Genomic DNA, 20,191 nt, shown 5'->3' on the forward strand with positions numbered 1-20,191 from the left:
TCTGTCTGATACACCCTCTTGCAACCTGGAATGTCTCGTGCCATAGAATATTGGCAAACCTCTTAGTTTCTGCTTCTCCCCTTGCTAAATAAACCTGTTGCCTAGCTTCTTTTCTAGTTACCTGGTATGATTCTCCAGTACCCCTCTTCTTCCAACCTGTCTCTTTGCTTTTATGATGAAGGGTTAAATAGAATCCAGTAATAAATAATGTACTTATTGAAGGTTAATAATGTAGTCCTACAATCAAAGTCAGAGCTTCAAGATGGACTTCACCTCTTAAAGCTGTATAGCTTCTGCTAGCCTACACATACATATGCAGGCTTGAGTAAGATTTTTGTAGAAGATTGTCAACTGCCTATATGTGCAGTCTCCACTCTCGATGTGACCAATATTGTTCAAAGGAAAAGCTGATACCACTCAACACTAGCATCTTTACAGGCGATGCTGTCAGAATCAAAAAGACGAGGACAATACCACAAGGCATCTTGCTTGACACTCTTCTGTTCTGAAAAACCATCATCCTGGATTAGCTCTTTTTTGTTTTTTTAAATCAACCCTGAAAGTATGAAGTATCAGGTTGACCCTGGAGGAGTCAGTTAAAGTTGAGACAGTGTCACGTGACAAGTTGCTGGAGCCTAGCGGCAGGTATTTAAAGGGAAAAAATTTGACAAGTCAGTCAGTCACCGGCTGACACTCGCTGACGATACATCGAAGAGGCCAAGAAACAGAAGAAAGAAGACATGCACCCAACACCAGAGCTGAAGACACCTCCGAAAGGGAGGGCTCCGCCACGTCAAAACGGTAGAGTAGGGGCCGAAACCGGACGTGGTTCCTCCTGATGATGTCTTGAGCTAACTGGATCCTATAAAGGAGCTGTTGTGGTAGCAGACCACGAAACACGGTTGTAATTCTTGGATGCAGAGCACAGAATCAGAACAAATATGCAGGATATTCCATCCTATGTTCTAATAACCTTTCTATTCTGCTGCCTTTTAGAAGCCTTATTCAACTGAATAAACAAGTTTCTACATTGAATTGTTGCTAGCCCTGTTAAATATTATGGTCATATGACCGTCAGATTGAGTCACATGACTGTGTCCTTAGTGGAGATTTAGGCATAAGCTTAACAGCTTCAGTTCTGAACCTCAAAAAAAAACTTAAAAAGCTTGTTTTCAGGTTTTGTAAGTTGAAAGTTTCTAGGTGACTTTACTTGGGCTGGTGTCACAGGAAAAACACCCGGTATCAGCAATAAAGTAGTTTGTGTTAAGAAGGTGGCACGTAAAAAGCACTATCTGAACGTGTTCAATGCCAGGCCCGCCTGACTGGCTCCTGTGTGGGTGGCACATAAAAAAAGCACCCACTACACTCTCGGAGTGGTTGGTGTTAGGAAGGACATCCAGCTGTAGATCAGATTGGAGCCTGGTGCAGCTGCTGGCTCTCCAGACATCTGTCAAACCATCTGACCCATGCGAGCATGGAAAACGGATGTTCAACGCTGATGATAAAGGCTATCCAGCCATAGAAACTATACCAAAACTGACATTGGAGCCCAGTACAGTCCTGCAGCACGTTGGACCGTGTCCAACTGTCTGACCCATGCTAGCTTGGAAAAAAAAGATGTTAAACAATTATGATGGGCCTAATCGTATCCAAATCCATCACTGTCAGCATTAAGATTACAAGTATATCTTAGCACAATTACCTCACCTGTGCAGAATTAACTTCTCACGACTCAGTCGTGCCTATTCTTACACATCCAACACACATTCCTCAACAATTCCCTGAATTCACTTCCCTGTATCGCTACACTTTATTTTAACATAGAGATACCATTTCTCTAAACGTTCCTTCTTCTATCAGACATTGGCTAACAATCACAAGACTAGTTCTGTTCAGCTGCACTGACACTCGGACTTTGAATCACTATGACAACAATGTCATATTATTTTTGTTAGGCACAAGAGTGGGAGGGGTAAGGAGCTTGCTTCCCAACCACATGGTTCTGGGTTCAGTCCCATTGCGTGGCACCTTGGGCAAGTGTCTTCTACTATAGCCTTGTGAGTGGATTTGGTAGACGGAAACTGAAAGAAGCCCGTCGTGTGTGTGTATGTCTATATATATATATATATATATATATATATATATATATGTATGTATGTGTGTGCCTGCGTTTGTCCCCCCGCCACATCGCTTGACAACCGATGTTAGTGTGTTTATGTCTCTAACAAAAGAGACCGATAGAATAAGTACTAGGCTTACAAAGAATAACTCCTGGGGTCAATTTGTTCGACTAGAGGTGGCGCTCCAGCATTGCCGCAGTCAAAGAAAAATGAAGAATGTATAATGTTGACAAAATTTAGAGGAATTGTGGATCGTTTCCCTCTACACTGCATCCGCGACTGTTACCACCAATCACAACTTGGAACAATTTCCACTTTTTTTTTTTTAATAACATGTATGTTTGAAATAGTCAACAGTTTTGAAAACGTATTTCTGCAAAATGTCGTTTAAACATTTATATTTTAAAGTGAGTTTTGAGCAATCGGGAAGAGGAAAAAAAAAAAAAAGGATCCGAAATTCTGTCAAAAGATGTTATCAACACACTCGTAATCTCCACCCTCGGAAGCGAATCTCTGAAAAATTTCATTAAAAAAAAACATGTAAGCGCAGTCGCGGCTGTGTGGTAAGGTTTGTGAGTGGATTTGGTAGACGAAAACTGAAAGTCTGCCGTATATAAGTGTGTGTGTGTGTGAGTCATTGTGTCCCCAACTACCGTGTAACAACCGGTGTTGGTCTGTTTACGTCCTCGTATCTTTGCGGTTCGGCAAAAGCGACCGATTGAATAATTACTAGGCTTAAAAAAAGTATAAGGATTAATTCGTTCGATTAACATACTTCAGGGCGGTACCCCAACATGACCGCTGTCAAATGATTGAAACAGGTATGAAGATAAAAGGGAAAGAAGAGGAAATAAAGTCGGGGAAATGGCACCAATCTGTTGTTAATACCAAAGGTTTTATCTTGTCATGCTCATATCACTGATTTTGAATCACGTTAAAAATACAAGTGTCTAAGGAATACTCAGCCACTTGCATGTTATTTTAACGAGTCGGACGTTTAGATGACCGAACGACTGAATGCTCGTCGTCGACACCAACAAAAGATCCATCGGTATTACTTAAGAAGACTAGTCAATCCTACAACGACTACCTAGCAAACTAAATAAAACACAAAATAAGGATCGACTAGTCACGACTAGCTAGCGCGGATGCGCACACCGGGACCACTCTTCTTAAGTAGTACCAGATCTATCTTTACTTCTCTGAGAATACCGTAGTTATGCGTTTGTACATGGATAGCAGAGCAATCTTGTACTTCAACGGCGTAAAAAGTATTATTCCCCTTTGATGAGATAGAGTGGAGGAGCTTGTTAATATTTTTTATGTATTTACTTATTTAACGAGTACTTTGTGTATTGACAATTATAGCACAATAGAAAATGTACTTTGAACTCTACAAGCTAAAACATTTATGTATTACATTAAAGAAAGAAAAAGAAAGGTCGATGGTTTATTCTTTAAAATATTTTTATTCGCATTCCCACCTTCGAATAGAAAGTTAAATATAAAAATATATTAGTGAATTAAAACTAATGTGATGATTACTGCAGTTATTATATGTATAGAGATTATATTTGAAGAAAAATGTAAAAGTCATCGAAATGCTCAATGCTTTTTTTTTTTAATTCAATTTGTCTACTTCAGTCAGATAAGGGAATAACAGATAAGAAATAGTGGTGAGTGCATGCACACACACAAACACACGTATATATACGCACACATATCTCGGGTCTAAAAGCTGTTTTGTTAATCCACGAAAAAAAAAAACAACTGATAAAACAAAGTCTTTTTAACATTATGAATTCATTCGTCAGAGATACACAGGAATTTTTGGCAATCCTTGAGTTTATGTCTACACCATCACCTTACTAGCAAGCAGCTGCTTTTGTGATGTTTGACGGCTTCTTTACGCTTCATCGTTTTGAGGTTAATAAAATAAAGTACCAGTCAAGTACTGGGTTCGATGGTATCAATTAATTCCTTCCTATCAAAATTGCTGGCCTTGTGTCTGCCTTAAATCAACCGAAATCGAATGTCAGGTGAAAGGGAAAATAGAAACATTAAGTCAAGGGTGGCCTATATATATATATATATATATTATATATATATATATATATATATATATATATATATTCAGATATCTTACAAAGACAGAGACTGAAGAGATATATAAACAAAAATGTTGTTTATTAATTCTGTATAACTGATAAAATTATAACAATTCAATGAAAGTAGCACAAAACAAATGAACATGAAGACACTGCAAATAAGAAAAAACAAAAATGACTTCGATTTTTATGTAGAACGACAAATTGTGTTACATTAAATATCACCAGAATTGGTGCAGTTCAGAGAACATTAAGAAAATGCCAAAATTTACAAATCAAATGTGATAATGTTAATTAAACAATAAGTTTTCTTTTTCTAAACAGAACACTGAATTGAATCTACATGACAATTCATTTTAGATTTTCACAAATGGAAGTTGTACGTTTAAAAGATAAATGGGATAATGGCCTTACGCTTTTTTGGATAGTTTTTGAATTCTTTCCTGCTGTTAGAGAGTTTGGCGCGGGCCCAGACGGCCATCTGATACAAACCGGCAAGAGCAAAAAGTTGAGCAGGTAAGCACTGGGTCATTATAGAAAAGGATTGCCAGGCAATATATTCATAGGTGTAGTTAGGACAGGCTACCAAGCTAAACAGCCAAGTAAAAGGATTTGTTCCGGGATATGGGATCATACGAACTTTGGAATTTTTCGGTCGTAAGTTTCTGAATGCGAGGTGAATAGAAAAGTTTCCAAGTTCAGCCAGAATGAATCCAGTCAAAGCGCCATAGATTTGTAGGTCGCCAAACATTGGGGGTGTGTAGAGAGGATGGTTCACGTAGTAAGCGACGAAAGCAGCGAAACCCCAGTAGTAAAACGAATTCTTAAAGATGTTACGAATTGGCATGGTTGCATGAGAGAAACGGTGTACGAATAGGGTTTCCAATAAACGTTTGACAAAATGGAATATATAGCAACCGGCAGCAAGGTTCACGACAAAATCTTTCGGATCATTAGCAGCATCAACATCATAGATGAATGAAGGACGCATGTAAAATATAGCGTAAATGACAGGAGGACCAGCATATTCAGTTAGGAAGACTGTTGTCCATCCTACTTGTGGACCAAGGTCTTTAAAATAGAGGACAGCCTTTTTATCAAACCCTAAAGTCGATAAAGTTTCCTCGTCGCGTAAAATTCTCCCGCGTGGTTCTTTGCGGAATGAATGTCTTGCCAGAGAAAGTTTGGAATTAAGCTTCTTATATTCAAGTTTAACATCATGGATTGTTGATGACTGTTTCAGTGAACTAAAAGAAATAATACTTTTCCCGGTTTTGGCATTAATAATATCCACTTCCATGGTAATTGGCGAGAGGAAGACTTGGGACTTCGACAGAAATCGAACAAAGCGACAGGATTACGGCTGCCGAAGAAGCTACGTTAGGATACAAAGCAATAGTTTCGGAGGATATCTTTGTGGAGAAACTTCAAGTTAATGTCGTTTTGGGAAAATCTTTCTTAAATACACTGATATGAAATCAGAAATATTATTCTTTTCTGTTTTGAGAAGTCATTAGAAAAATATGAATACAAAATATTGAAACTTTAGAATACTTGCCTTCGCATTTTTTAAACAAAATCTGGACAGTGAAATTAAAGGGAGAAAATTGCTAGAATGAATAGATTGCTAAGTAATGATTATATTTAGAGTTATTCCCACTTAACGTAAAAGAATTCAAGGGGAAAATCTTCATCAATATAGTCGTGGTCATCGTCGTCTTCTTCTTCTTCTTCTTCAAGCCCTGTCCCTCCAGAGCTAACCAATGATCAAAAGCAGCTTTTTTTCTCTCTCTCATTCATAATGCATTGAAGTCTGTGTGTGTGTGTGTGTGTATATATATATATATATATATATATTTTAAGACAGCGGAAAGCGGTTTCAGAGACATTTGGTTGCTACATTTAGCAGACCATACGATCATACAGCTGCTCCTAGTGTAAGCTGCTTGAATTCAAATTTCGTCACAGCCAACCCTGATTAAGCTTATAAGACCAGAGGCGCTCCAACTACGACCATACTCATCTTTATTTTGAGACAACAGGGTGAAAATTGATGTAAATCAGGCTGCCAATCCCAGCAGTTTGAGCTACCGTGTAGAAACGTACTCGTTCACACACAATATTTTATCCACAAGTATTTTAGCATTATAAGTCATTATACATTGGAAGAAAAATGAAAATGAGGGGAAAATGGACTAGAATAGTTCTAATATTGTATAATTATTGAGTCAGTACTAATAAATGTTGTTGGATTTTAGCAAATGCATCGCAAAATGTTCAGTAAAAAGCCCCCAGCAAAACGTCAGTTACATTTAAAAGGAACAATTCTCGAAGGTCTGAATAAAATGCTTTCATATTATTTTTATCCCATAATGTTGTAGTTGTTCAGTTTTGACCTCCCACCAATCTGGTTCTAGCTTTCTAGTATGTTGATTCCAAATTTTGGCACAAGGCCAGCAATCTCGGGGGAGGGGATTACCTCGACCCCAGTACTCAATTAGTACTTAATTTATCAAGCCCGAAGGGATGAAAGACAAAGTCGACTTAGATGGAATTTGAACTCAGAACGTGAAGACGGACGAAATGCCGTTAAGCATTTTGCCCAGCGTGCTAACAATTCTCCCAACTCACTACCTTCCAGTTTCCGAATATATTGTTCTTGCAGCTTACATCTTGCTTCCATTAATTACCCTCTTTGTAATTTGTAATTTGTGTCGTAATTTAGCTGCCTTGTCCTTTCTGCAATGTTCTTTTCTTCTAGCAGGGTCTGTAGTTGGATGCCGTCCTCGGAGAAACCAATCTTGATGTTTTTTTCACCGGTTTGCCAAGGACTCGTTGAGCTGTCCCATATGTAAACAAAATCTTATCGGAAATTGTTCTTAATGCGGACAATATTTATGTACCTGTGTGTGTGTGTGTGTGAGAGAGAGAGAGAGAGAGAGAGAGAGAGAGAGAGAGAGAGAGAGAGAGAGAGAGAATTATGTTCTCCTTACTGGAGTTCAACTAGTTCCTAGCAAAGTGACAAAACATTTAGAGTTAAGAGAGTTCCTGGGGTTAGTAAATCTGTGGTTGAATTAGTACGTACGTACGTATGTTTGTTTGTTTGTATGTATGTATGTATGTATGTATGTATGTATGTATGTATGTATGTATGTATGTATGTATGTATGCATACTTGTATGTATGTGTGTGTGTATGTATGTATGCATATATGTATGTTTGTTTGTATGCATACTTGTATGTATGTTTGTATGCATACATGTATGTATGTATGTATGTATGCTTGTATGTATGTTTGTATGCATACTTGTATGTATGTATGTATGTATGCATACTTGTATGTATGTATGTATGTATGTGTGTGTGTGTGTATGTATGTATGTATGTATATATGTATGTTTGTATGCATACTTGTATGTATGTTTGTATGCATACATGTATGTATGTATGTATGTATGTATGCTTGTATGTATGTTTGTATGTATGTATGTATGTATGTATGTATGTATGTATGCTTGTATGTATGTATGTATGTATGTATGTATGTATGTATGTATGTATGTATGTATGTATGCTCTGACAGTTGTTTCGATTCAGTAATATTTAGATAATTAATTTATAAAATTAAAATCATTATAAGATGAATCTCTTCAGAGGTAGCAAAGATATACCGATTAGAAGTAAATGTTAACGGTTTGTAGCCGTTATTTCAACATGTATTTCTAATCGGTATATCTTTACTACTCCTGAAGAGATTCACCTTATAATGATTTTAATTTTATATATATAATGATTTTAATTATATAAATATATATATATATGTGTGTGTTTGTGTGTATGTGTGTGTGTGTGTGTGTAGTGGATCTTGCATGCATGAAGTGGATTCGATCCGCCACAACCAAATTTAAATTAACACTGCAACAGAACTTTTCCCACGATGGAACAATGATTTTTCTCTGACAGCAGTTTTATATTTTCCGGATACCTTTGGCTAGGCCGAAATAATGTCTTCACCACTTGACCCTTTCTAACCTCTTCTACTTCACCAAAAGCTAGAATAGAGATAACAAGACCACCAACTAAATCTATTGTTCTCAATGATATATCTATCCTTCTAGATAGTTATATAAGCAAGCATACCCCAAGCAAAAATTAGTTCGTCACAGTCGGTGACGACTCAGCTAAGTCTGGCTGACCAGCTAGAACATTGGTCAGAGGGAGAAATGGAAGTTTACTGCCAGCAACTGTGAGACAACGTTCCACACCCTACAATTCTCACTAGCTCTAATTCTATTCTCCTACAACATCATTCTATCTCTCTCGGTAATTACTACTACTAAACAATGAAGAGGACACTATAACAAACTTTACTTCGCATGCTTTTGGATGTATCAAAACCTTCTCGTCGACGCAAGGTATTGTTACGGTAAATAAATACTTTCTTAAAACTTCATGCATTGTCTATCTTTCACATCTTACAACATGCAATAATAACAATAACTTTTTATCGTCACATTTGCTGATTTCGACTCATCAGAATATTGTGTACCTAATCAATCTAAAACCGTTACAATTGGTGACCGTCGACTTCAACTAAAAACTTTATCGTCACACCAGCTGACTCCTGACATATCTTCATAATATGTACCAAATCAACATAAAGCCGTTACATACATACATACATACATACATACACACACACACACACACACACACACACACACACATATATATATATAGAGAGAGAGAGAGAGAAAGAGAGGGAGAGAGATCGACGTGTTGCTTAGTGGTTAGGGTAATCAGCTCACGACCTTACGGTCGTGATTGTGGCAACGTGTTTTGTCCTTGAGCAAGACACTTATTTGACATTGCTCTGGTCCACTCAGCCCTCGTCATCATAACCAACGGAGTGTCAGATATCAACGAAACAGCGAAGGACATTTTCTATAACAATGGCAACGGAGCTTATGTGACGATATTGCCTGCATCAACCACTAAATCTCAAAGGGTTCTTTTACAAGGCGTGACACCTTTATCCTGATTCGATTCAGGTGGGTGTCAGTGAAATTCTGTGATTTCGAGCATCCCAGAACTTTCAACAGCGACCTGCATGAAAAGACATATATCTGTCAATGGCTTGTTTTAGTTATCTTCCACTTCTGTCCAAAGCGGATGCTAGCTTTCATGTTTACAACCGAAGCCAAAAGACTGGCACTGGAGACTGTGTCACAACACGCAGCATCTCAGATGAGCAACATTCCTCACTCGAACGGAAAAAGGGTTCTATCACTTCTGGACACCGACCGTCACCGTAATGAAGGCCAATGGATTTCAGTTGTAATAGAAATTGGCTGCATCGATGTTCCTCTTAATAACATCGTTCAATGTACTGTAGCTATGGAGAAATGTCCTGCATTGTAACGACAAGAGCGCGAGTGCAGTCCGAACATGTCAACAGTTGTTTCACTGCAGCATTTATGTGACTTACACACAATAATGCTGAGATCATCATCATCATCGTTTAACGTCCGTTTTCCATGCTAGCATGGGTTGGAAGATTTTGACTGAGGGCTGGCAAACCAGATGGCTGCACTAGGCTCCAGTCTGATCTGGCAGTGTTTCTACAGCTGGATGCTCTTCCTAACGCCAACCACTCCGTGAGTGTAGTGGGTGCTTTATACGTGCCACCGGCTGGCAACGACCACGATCGGTTGGTGGTTTTTACGTACCACCGACAAGGAAGCCAGTCAAGGCGGCGCTGGCATCGGCCACGTACAGATAGTGCTTTTTACGTGCCATTGGCGCAGGTGCCAGGGGAGGATGGAAACGGCCACGAACGGTTGGTGCTTTTTACATGCCACCGGTCAAAGCGGCGCTGGCATCGGCCACGTACGGATGGTGCATTTTACATGTCACTGGCACAGGTATCGCAACCACAATTTCCATACTGATTTATCCATTACTGGATGATCCAGAAAGTGAAGCAACAGGCCAGCAGCGATCGCCTTCATAAAATAAAAGTAAAATAATGTTCAGTAGTAGTTGGCTAAACTCGGCGATGAAATGAAACTCTAAGATTTTTTTTCTCCACGAAACTGAAAGTTTATTTTGAAATTGCTCGTGTATGGAAAAAAATTGTTGCTCTTGTTACGCGGCAAGAATCTGTGAGAATTGCAGACAGCATCATTTACATTGATAAAGTGATTGAAGGAAATAATTTCGTACGATATATTTATAGGCAATCTTTTGTTTTGACTCATATTTATACGATGAACAATGAAAGCACAATTAATTCATAATTAATCAGCGGTATGGCTGTAACGAACCAATACGTTTGGTTAATCACCATACATTACCAGTATTATCCCAATTATTGGGATGTAGCCAGCCCACTTATGCATACCTTTCCATCTTGGGACACAAAACTCTGCTTGCGAAGAACTGTTGAGGCAAGTGAAATCGAAATCGATCAAAAATCAATGAAAATTGTAGTTGTGATACCAGTGTCGGTGGCACGTAAAAGAACCATCCGAACATGGCCGTTGCCAGCGTCACCTCGACTGGCCTCCGTGCCGGTGGCACGTAAAAACCACCTACCGATCGTGACAGTTGCCAGCCTCCCCTGGCACCTGTGCCGGTGGCACGTAAAATGCACCTACTACACTCATGGAGTGGTTGGCGTTAGGAAGGGCATCCAGCTGTAGAAACACTGCCAGATCAGACTGGGCCTGGTGCAGCCTCCTGCCTTCCCAGACCCCAGTCGAAACGTCCAACCCATGGAACGCGGACGTTAAACGATGATGATGATGATGATGATGATGATGATGATGATATTTAAAAAAATTAAACTGTAATAAATCAAAAACATTTTATTTTTAAAAAATCGATTTAACAATTAGTAATTTGTTGCATCATGATTCTGTCGCTTTTATTTCATTTCAAGGAAAACAATTCTTCATTTTCGTCAGTGCCAGCTTTCTGTCATATTACAATCTCTGACGACTTCAGTAGTTTCACTTTCGTAATCATAAAAGGAAACATCGCCTTAGATAATATCCAAGGTTGTCTCTGATAGTGTAGATATGTTTTACTATAGGCTGCGGCAAGACTTCCGCCCCCACCCACCCTTTTTAAAAACTTTTCGGCTACGGGGAATACGAGTCTGCAAAAAAAAAATTGGCAAAAATCGACATTTCTAAATTACCACCCCCACCTCACCCCCATTTCCTTCATTTTAAACTTTTTTCAGAAGTTTTTCTCTCTCAAAATATGCGGAAAAATACGGAGATTATGATTCTGAAAAAATTTCCAAAAATCATAGTAAAATTTTTTTTTTAAGAATTTTTTTTTCTAAATATGCAGAAAAACACGGACATCAGGATTCGGACAAAAATTTCAAAACATTTCTGTACTTACCGTTACGGTTTTATGGTTAGGGTTAGAGTTAGGGTTTTAGGGTTAGGGTTAGTGTTGCAGAAAAAAGTAAAAAATGAAGTTGGGGAGGAAATCAGGGTGGGGAAATTTTCACAATGCCGATTTTTGGCAATTTTCCGGAACCTCCGTATCCGAAAACGGGGATTTTTGGCAAAAAAAAATTTTTGAATAAACAAATTTAGGAGAAAATGGTGGAGTTGGGGGGGGGGGCGGAAGTCTTTCCTAGGCTACTTTCCACACAAGGAACCAACGCTAGCTAATTATAAAAGACTCCAATAAATTTTAAATGACAAGTAACCATTAATTTATCGCCGTTTAAATTTTTAAAATAAATTCGTTTCAGTTATATATTTCAATATCTCTTAAAAATGAACCCGGTCAAACTAAAGCGTTTGACCCGGTCATAAAAACAAAAAAAATAGTGTAATATGTGTAAAACAACTTGCTCTAAACGAATATGACAAAAAAAAAATGCGCGCTCGCGAAAGGGGTGGGGGAGAGGACCCGGAAAATTCACATCTTTAGTCCATGGCCTTTAAACTATAGTGTTTGACCCGGGCCGGAAAAAAAGAAAAAAGAAAGTGTAATTGGTGTAAAACTACTTGTTCTAAACGATTATCAAGAACACACACACACACACAAAGAGAAATGGTTGGTTCAAGGCAAGTGTGCATGGAACTGAATTTAAATAAGCAAGAAAGATAGTATCAAAGAAAAGGCCATAGCACCATCTTTAGTATCTGTTGTTGTTATTATTATTATTATTATGGAGTTGAATGTGTGTGTGGTGAAGTTATTAATTATCAATATCAATACATTAACCAACACCATTGAAGTGAAATAATAGTTTCTATACTTTTGGTTTGGTACTGCTGAATTGAGTCAAAGACTATATAATACAAGTCAGCAGAAAAAAAGAAGAAGAAAAATGCGATATCCATAACAGTAAAGAAATAAGACCTCCCCCAAACAGTAACCCTTGTGTTTAAAATCTCCCGAACAAAAAGAAGAGAGGATGTTTGGCTATGGACTACCTTGATCTTTCTATGTTGTGGTTTAGCCACTATTTACACTATTTTTTTTGTTTGTTTTTGTGCTCGGGTCAGACGCTTTCGAAAATTCACGATGTGTGACACCCCCCCCCCTTTCGCGAGCGCGCATTTTTTTTTGTCATATTCGTTTAGAGCAAGTCGTTTTACACTTATTACACTATCTTTTTTTTGTTGTTTTTATGACCGGGTCAAACGCTTTAGTTTGAATGAACCCGGTTTTATATTTATAGAAGAATTATTTATATATCACCGGTTATCAGAAAGTGGTGAATCAGACCAACTTTTTAAATTCATTTATTATGAGTTTTCTTTCAGGTATGTTATTTGTCTGTTCCGTTCCCAGATTTCTATTATAACCAATATTTCGGTTTACTTATACATCGCAACAACAAATATCCAATGTGCTAAAATATATTTTAGCGGCGTAAAATCTTCCTGGTCACCTTTCGGAGTTTTGTTTTACTTTTCGCCACGGACAGAAGTCCAAAAATGTTTTTGTGTGGGAAAAAGGATCGTATTAAAACTGACGCAAGGACTTTGGCTTATTTCGTTATCTAAGCGACAAAAACAACTACAACGTGCAAAAGCATAACAAAAAACATTGCCTGGCATACCTTTAATATATTTCTATTTTCATAGGCATAACTACATATTAGTGCCCCTCGACCTTGTTCCCTCATAGCTTTCTAAAAAATGCATATTTTAAAATGAAATTTTGCATAGCTACGTTTCGGAGAGCATAGATTAAAATTATGCTACTATAAATGAAACATCTTGCGAAAATACGTTTTTGAGATGGTAGATTATGTAATATTCATGTTTCAAATGTATACATGTATATGCGCACATCTCTCTCTCTCTCTCTCTCTCTCTGTATATATATATATATATAAATAGTTATCGCCAAGTTAATATGGCAGTCCAGAAATATAGGACGAATGCTGCCGTTGATTAGCTCCAAGAGGTCATCGAACCTGTGTCCGTTATAACCTTGGAACAGGGGAGGTCAGGCATTTGCAGACTAGTTTCAGGGTATTTGCCCTTTATTAATGCAGAGCAGCCGAACCCAGCAGGTGTCGCTACTGACCGTCTGTTCGAAGGAATAATTACCTTGGAATACATCCACTGGTTTTCAAAAAGAGAAGTATTGATATTTCTAAGTCTCTCTAAAGGATAATTTCACACTTTGGCACAAGGCCAGTTATTTCAGGGGAGAGGGTAGGCAATTATGTTGACCCCAATGCTCAACTGGTATTTATTTTATCGTCCCTGAAAGCATAAAAGGTGAAGTGAACTGCAGTGGAATTTGAACTCAGAATACGAAGCGGGCAAAATACCATTAAGCATTTTGTCCGGTGTGCTAAAGATTTTTCCAGCTGGCCACCTTGATGATAATGATTAATGTTATCATTTACACTTTTCAAAAATGTATCTGTGCAAAACTTCATCAAAAAGATACGCATCAGGAAACAAAGTCGATGATGTGGGAAGGCAGTCTGGTTGTGCTTGTAGACCTTTAGGGATATGTAATACAGAGAGTCTGTGTCATCATCATCATTCTTGTATAACATCCACTTTCCATGCTGGCATGGGTTGGACGGTTTGACTGAGGACTGGCAAGCCAATGGGTTGCACTAGGCTCCAGTCTGATTTGGCAAGGTTTCTACAGCTGGATGCCCTTCCTTATGCCAACCACTCTGAGAGAGTAGTAGGTGCTTTTTACGTGCCACCAGTATGGGAGCCAGTCAGGTGGCACTGGCTATGACTACGCAGCACAGGTGCCAGTCAAGCAGCACTGGCGTCGACCACACTCAAATGGTGCTTTTTACATGTCACTGGCACAGAAGCCAGTCAAGTGGCACTGGCATCACGCCTTTTATTATACTTTTCGTTTATGGAAATTCATAGAGGTTCTTGCTCTGACAAAAAGGAAAAAAAATATTCTTTTTTAGCTCATCTTTTAGTAACTAGGCTAAGGCAAACCCACAACCCATTACAGGGCTTCTGAGACTAGTGATAGGGAAGGAAGATGGTATCCTCAAACTGAGGAGCTGGCTCAAATGCTTGACAGATATTGATTAACCCTAGATCAACCCTGGTTAAGCAGACCTATGATCATTTCTGCCATGGCTGTCCTACCTTTTAGTACATCCAAGATAACACTGGCCAATTGATCCGTCCGTCCTTTTTAAAGTTGGATTTGAATTTAGGAAATTTCACTGTTATTTCTATGATAACAGGCATTGCAGCTCCCCCTTGTTTGTTCATCAATATTCAAGTGTTTACTGCTGGTTGTTTTGACTGTTTAACTGCACTTGAAAGTAGAGGAGTGTTAGTCTATTGTTTATTTTTTTCTAATTTATTTCCAGTTGGGAAATAAAAATCTAGTCCAGTGGTTCTTAACCTGTTTTTTTTTTTTTTGTAGCACCCCACTCCTTTAAGTTGTTATGCCTATCACCCAGCTAAGTGGTGAGTGAGGTATCATGACTAAATATCATCGTTATCATTATTTAGTGTCCGTTTTCCATGCTGGTATGGATCAGACAATTTGACTAGAACTGATAAGCTGAAGAGCTGTACTAGGCACCAGTCTGATTTGGCTTGGTCTCAACAGCTGGATGCCCTTCCTAATGCCAACCACTCCAAGCGTGTAGTGGGTGCCTTTTACATTGGATAGCATTATTTTGGATATAGTCTAGGATGTCTGAGTGGGTAACAACAGTACCATCTTAGATGTGGGGGCAGAGTTCCATTGTGAGTCTGATAGGAGCTTTATAACGAGGTTAGTAATTGTTGGGTGAAGTGGGGGGCATTGAAATATATTCTGACCCTGAAGAGATGCTGCCTGAGGATCCAATTAGGGCAGGGGTCACCAAACATTTTTCATGGTGGGCCAGATAACTGAGAGAATGACGAGTGCAGGCTGCATAACCATTTTGTTCAATGCAATATAGTGAATACACAAAAAATAAAGACAACCAACATATTTATTTACCAAAATGTTATCAAAGGAGGCGACATTAGCAAAAAGATAGTTATATAACACCCAGTGTGCACATATCTGAATCTCACAAACTAAGCAGCAAAAATGGTTTGTGAGATTTGTGAAACTGGTGTTTAGCTATTAAGATATCAGCAATATTTGCTTTGGAATTGCTGCATTCAACCAAGAGAATTGCTTTCAAATGTTCATCAGTGAATCTTGTTTGATGTGCTGACTTCACATTCTTCGTTTTGAAAATGTTTGCTGACAGATATGAGTTGTTCCAAACACTGATGCCATACCAGAGGCAAATGAACTCTCCTTGCAGGTATTTACACAAAAGGTACAGTGCAGTGGTGGGCCGGATGAACTGTCCTCATGGGCTGAATCTGGCCCACGGGCTCTTGTTTGGTGACTCCTGAGCTAGGGTGACAGCCTGTGTTGGTTGACCATATGCGTCATGGTCATGGCAGATGAGGAAGTATTTCACGGAGATGGAAACTTACTTGGACACTGCCTGGAGGGTTGTCTTGTAGGATCCAAGCAGATATCAACAAATGGTGGGCACAGCAATGCACTGCAATGATTACAGGAGAGCTCACTGCCATCAACTCACCATGAAGAAAGTTCACTGAGAGGAAAATTTACCACACGTACGCACACACACACACAAACAAGGATACAAACATATGCGCACATAAGGATACACATCTTAGAAGAACAGAAAGGAGTAGGTGGAGCAAGAACACACACAAAAACGAAAAGTATCGCTGAAGAGGTCACAGATGTGTGACAAAAAATTTCTGGACAATGGACATGAGTTAAAAAAATAAAATAAGAAAAGGAATAAATGAGTGAAGAAAAAATGTATAGTGTGTAGGTTTATTTGGCAAAAAAAGAAAAAGAAAAGTGACCATCCCAAAATACAGCAATATCCATAGTATCTCACCATTAATAGTTAAAGACTATTTGATTGAAAAAAAAAATGAAAGTAATGGAGATCAAAACGTGCAATCAGGAACATTTCTTATGGGGAATTTTCCCTGCAGTGAACTGATGATGGTGAACTTACAGACACGCACTGCAGCGGTACAAGACCCCTTACCTGACCTGAAGAAGAAAATTAGTGTTTGTGTTACAGTCTTTGCTAAAATGTGTGTGTGTGTTTCCAGAAGAGAACCTTATTTATGGTCAGCTTATTTATGTAGCAACTTTGCGGGTTCTAGTTCCATGTTGGTACATTGTTCAGGTTTAAGGCGTTGGGGTATGATATTATTTTCTTGATATGTGTAATGATTGGATCTTTGTACTGTTGAAAGTCATGTGATTTTTATCTCATTGATTTCTAGGTGTTCTACGTAGCTGTCAACCCATAAGGTTCTATGCAGCAAAACAGCACCAGAAATTGGCTCCTGTAAGTTCATCACTTTTTCTTGGAAAACTATTAAAAATGATAATTTTTTTAGATATTATTTATTTTTACAAACATTTCATTAATTTCTGGATAAACATCAGCTTCTTGTTATATCAAGAGCCCTTCCTTAATCTATCCTCCACCTCTACCTCCTAAAATTTTGTGGGGGTGCACTTTGAACATCCTCCTGAAAAACTGAAAAACTTCATTGTCAAAACAAATGAGTGTAGAAATATTTCTAAAATGATATGAAATATTATTTGTCCATTATTAGATTTATCCTTAGCGGTATTTCGTCTGTCTTTACATTCTGAGTTCAAATTTCGCTGAGGTGGACTTTGTCTTTCATCCTTTCGAGGTCGACAAATTAAGTACCAGTTGCGTACTGGGGTCGATCTAATTGACTGGCCCCCTCCCCAAAAATTTTGGGCCTTGTGCCCAGAGTAGAAAAGAATATTTGGTTTCAATCTGCCATGGTCGACTTTGCCGTTCATCCTTTCAGGATTGATAAATTAAGTATCAGTTGCATACTGGGGTCAATCTAATTGACTGGCCCCCTCCCCACAAATTTGTGCCTTGTGCCTAGAATAGAAAAGATTATTGGATTTATCTGATTTTATTGATGTACAAATATATTAATAATAATTATTATTATATCCATGTTTTGATATTAAGACTGAAAAAAATCGACCCAGTTTGTAAAAAATTTTGGATCTGGGTTTGCACCCCTGAAGCAAATTTCATTCCTGCACTTATGACTGAACCTGCTTAAAATCAAGCAGTCAATACTTGCAAGATAGACAGAATTCCAGAGGGAGGATTTCTGGGGAGGAAAGACGAAGTTCAAATCTTGCTGAGGTCAAATTTGCATTTAACTCCTCCAGGGTTGATAAAATAAATATCAGTTGAACATTGGAGTCGATGGTTTTAACTAATCCCTTCCCATCAAAATTACTAGCTTTGTACCAAAATTAGAAAGAATTATTCTTATTATTGGCAGAAACAGTAGAACACTGGATAAAATGCCTTGTGGTATTTATTCCAGCACTTTGTGTTCTGAGCTCAAATCCCACTAAAATAAACTTTGCTTTTCATCATTTGGGGTTCAACAGAATAAAATACCAGTCAAGTACTGGAGTAAATAGTACTGACCCCTCAAAATTGCTAGCCTTCAGCCAAATTTGAAACTGTTATTATCATCATCATCATTATTATTAACGTGGTGAGCTGGCAGAATTGTTAGCACACTGGACATAATGCTTAGAGGTATTTCATCTGTCTACACTTTCTGGGTTCAAATTCCACCGAGGTCAACTTTGCCTTTCATCCTTTTAGAGATCAATAAATTAAGTACTTGTTGAACACTGGGGTCGATGTAATTGAAGAGCACCCCCAACACCCAAAATTCCTGGCCTTGTGCCTAATTTTGAAACCATTATTATTATTATTATTAAGGTGGTAAGCTGGGAGAATTGTTAGCAGATGAGGCTAAATGTTTCATGGCATTTCATCCATCTTTACATTCTGAGTTCAAATTCCTTTGAGTTTGACTTTGCCTTTCATCCTTTCAGGGTCATCATCATCATCATCATCAAAACCAGTCGAGTGCTGGGATCAATGTAATCGACCTTACTCCCTCACGCGAAATTGCTGGTCTTGTGCCAAAATTTGAAACCATTATTGTTATTATTATTATTATTATCAAATTCGATGACTGGCATCCGTGCTAGTGGAGCGCTAAGAGCACCATCCGAGCATGATCGTTGCCAGAGCAGCTAATTGTCTTCCATGCCAGTATACGTAGAAGACACCATTCAAGTGTGATTGTTGCCAGTGCCGCCTGACTGGCCCTTGTGTTGGTGGAACGTAAAAGCACCCACTACACTCTCTGAGTGGTTGGTGTTAGGAAGGGCATCCAGCTGTAGAAACTCTGCCAGATCAAGATTGGAGCCTGGTGCAACCTTCTGGTTTGCCAGTCCTCAGTCAAATCGTCCAACCTATGCTAGCATGGAAAGCAGACGTTAAACAATGATGATGATGATGATTGTTATTATTAGTAGTTCTGTCTTGAAAATTTTATTTTTGTTTCTAAACGATTTTTTTTTTATCATTACTTATTTCTTTTATTTTAGGTTGAGAGCAAAATCCTAGAAAAACTAGAGAAATACTTCAAGGTTTGTAAAACAATTTTGAGGACTTTATCTTACCTCTGAAATAGAATAGGGAGAAAGAAGTCTAAAACTACTATCGAGTAAAGATTATTTGCCAACATAACATGGCAGTCCTGGTTTAGGACAAATGTTGCTGTAATTTAGCCCCAGGAAACATCATCTCCAGCTGGTCTATATGACACAATCTGTGTCCTTATATTTTATAACAAGGGAATCTAGTACCCCCACTCAGCTCAAAACAATATCTGTGTATCACGATTTCCAGGTTATTACACAGATATTGTTTTGAGCTGAGTGGGGGTACTAGATTCCCTTGTTCACAAATATAAGGTTATAGATTGTATCGTATAGCCAACGTATGTTATGTTGGCAAATAATCTTTACTCCAAAGTAGTGTTGCTGAATATCTCTCATTGTAAGATTTACAAATAGTAATTTTCTAGAACTACTTTGTTTTCAGGATTTCAAGATGTACATTGGAGAGATCCAGTGTGATTGTGTTCATTTTAAAAGTTTCAGGAGTTACATCTTGTGAGTGAAGAATTTGTAAATTGGTTCTGGCTCTGTACTTTGTCTTCAGGCAAACATTAACATCATCTTGTCTCAATCTATTTTGTTTCATTCATTAGTCAGAGGAAGTGATTGGCTCTCACAGATATATTGGATTCTCCTCAGAGGAAATGTTAATTGTTGGTGAGTAAATATAGGTCAGTAAGGAGAAGAGAGTTTTAAGAGAAATATAGTCATGGGGTGGAAGGATTAGCATTCAGATTACTGTCAATTGCAATGCTTGAGATATGCTGTGACTGTGAAGACCTGACAAATGAAGTGAGTTCATGGCTCGCAGGACGGCCTGCTGTGCTAACCTTGGATTGTAGAGTGACCCGCTGTGCTTGAGGAGATTTATTG

General features: G+C 38.3%; 2 protein-coding genes across 2 annotated transcripts in view; one reads left to right on the forward strand and one right to left on the reverse strand.

The window, feature by feature from the left end:
* LOC115215654 (DNA-binding transcriptional regulator BolA) overlaps positions 1–20,191 on the forward strand; it is a 37,690-nt gene that overhangs the window by 784 nt on the left and 16,715 nt on the right. Inside the window, exons 3-4 of the mRNA XM_036503410.1 lie at positions 17,047–17,111; positions 19,244–19,285. Coding sequence (XP_036359303.1) covers positions 17,047–17,111; positions 19,244–19,285 — 107 coding nt within the window. The remainder of the gene's footprint in view (positions 1–17,046; positions 17,112–19,243; positions 19,286–20,191) is intronic.
* On the reverse strand, positions 4,385–5,615 carry LOC115219109 (very-long-chain enoyl-CoA reductase-like). Its single transcript, XM_036504000.1, has one exon. The coding sequence runs from the start codon at positions 5,526–5,528 to the stop codon at positions 4,614–4,616; it is 915 nt and encodes a 304-aa protein (XP_036359893.1). The 5' UTR covers positions 5,529–5,615; the 3' UTR covers positions 4,385–4,613.

This window comes from Octopus sinensis, linkage group LG1 (genome assembly GCF_006345805.1).
Source record: "Octopus sinensis linkage group LG1, ASM634580v1, whole genome shotgun sequence".
Taxonomy (NCBI): Eukaryota; Metazoa; Mollusca; class Cephalopoda; order Octopoda; family Octopodidae; genus Octopus; species Octopus sinensis.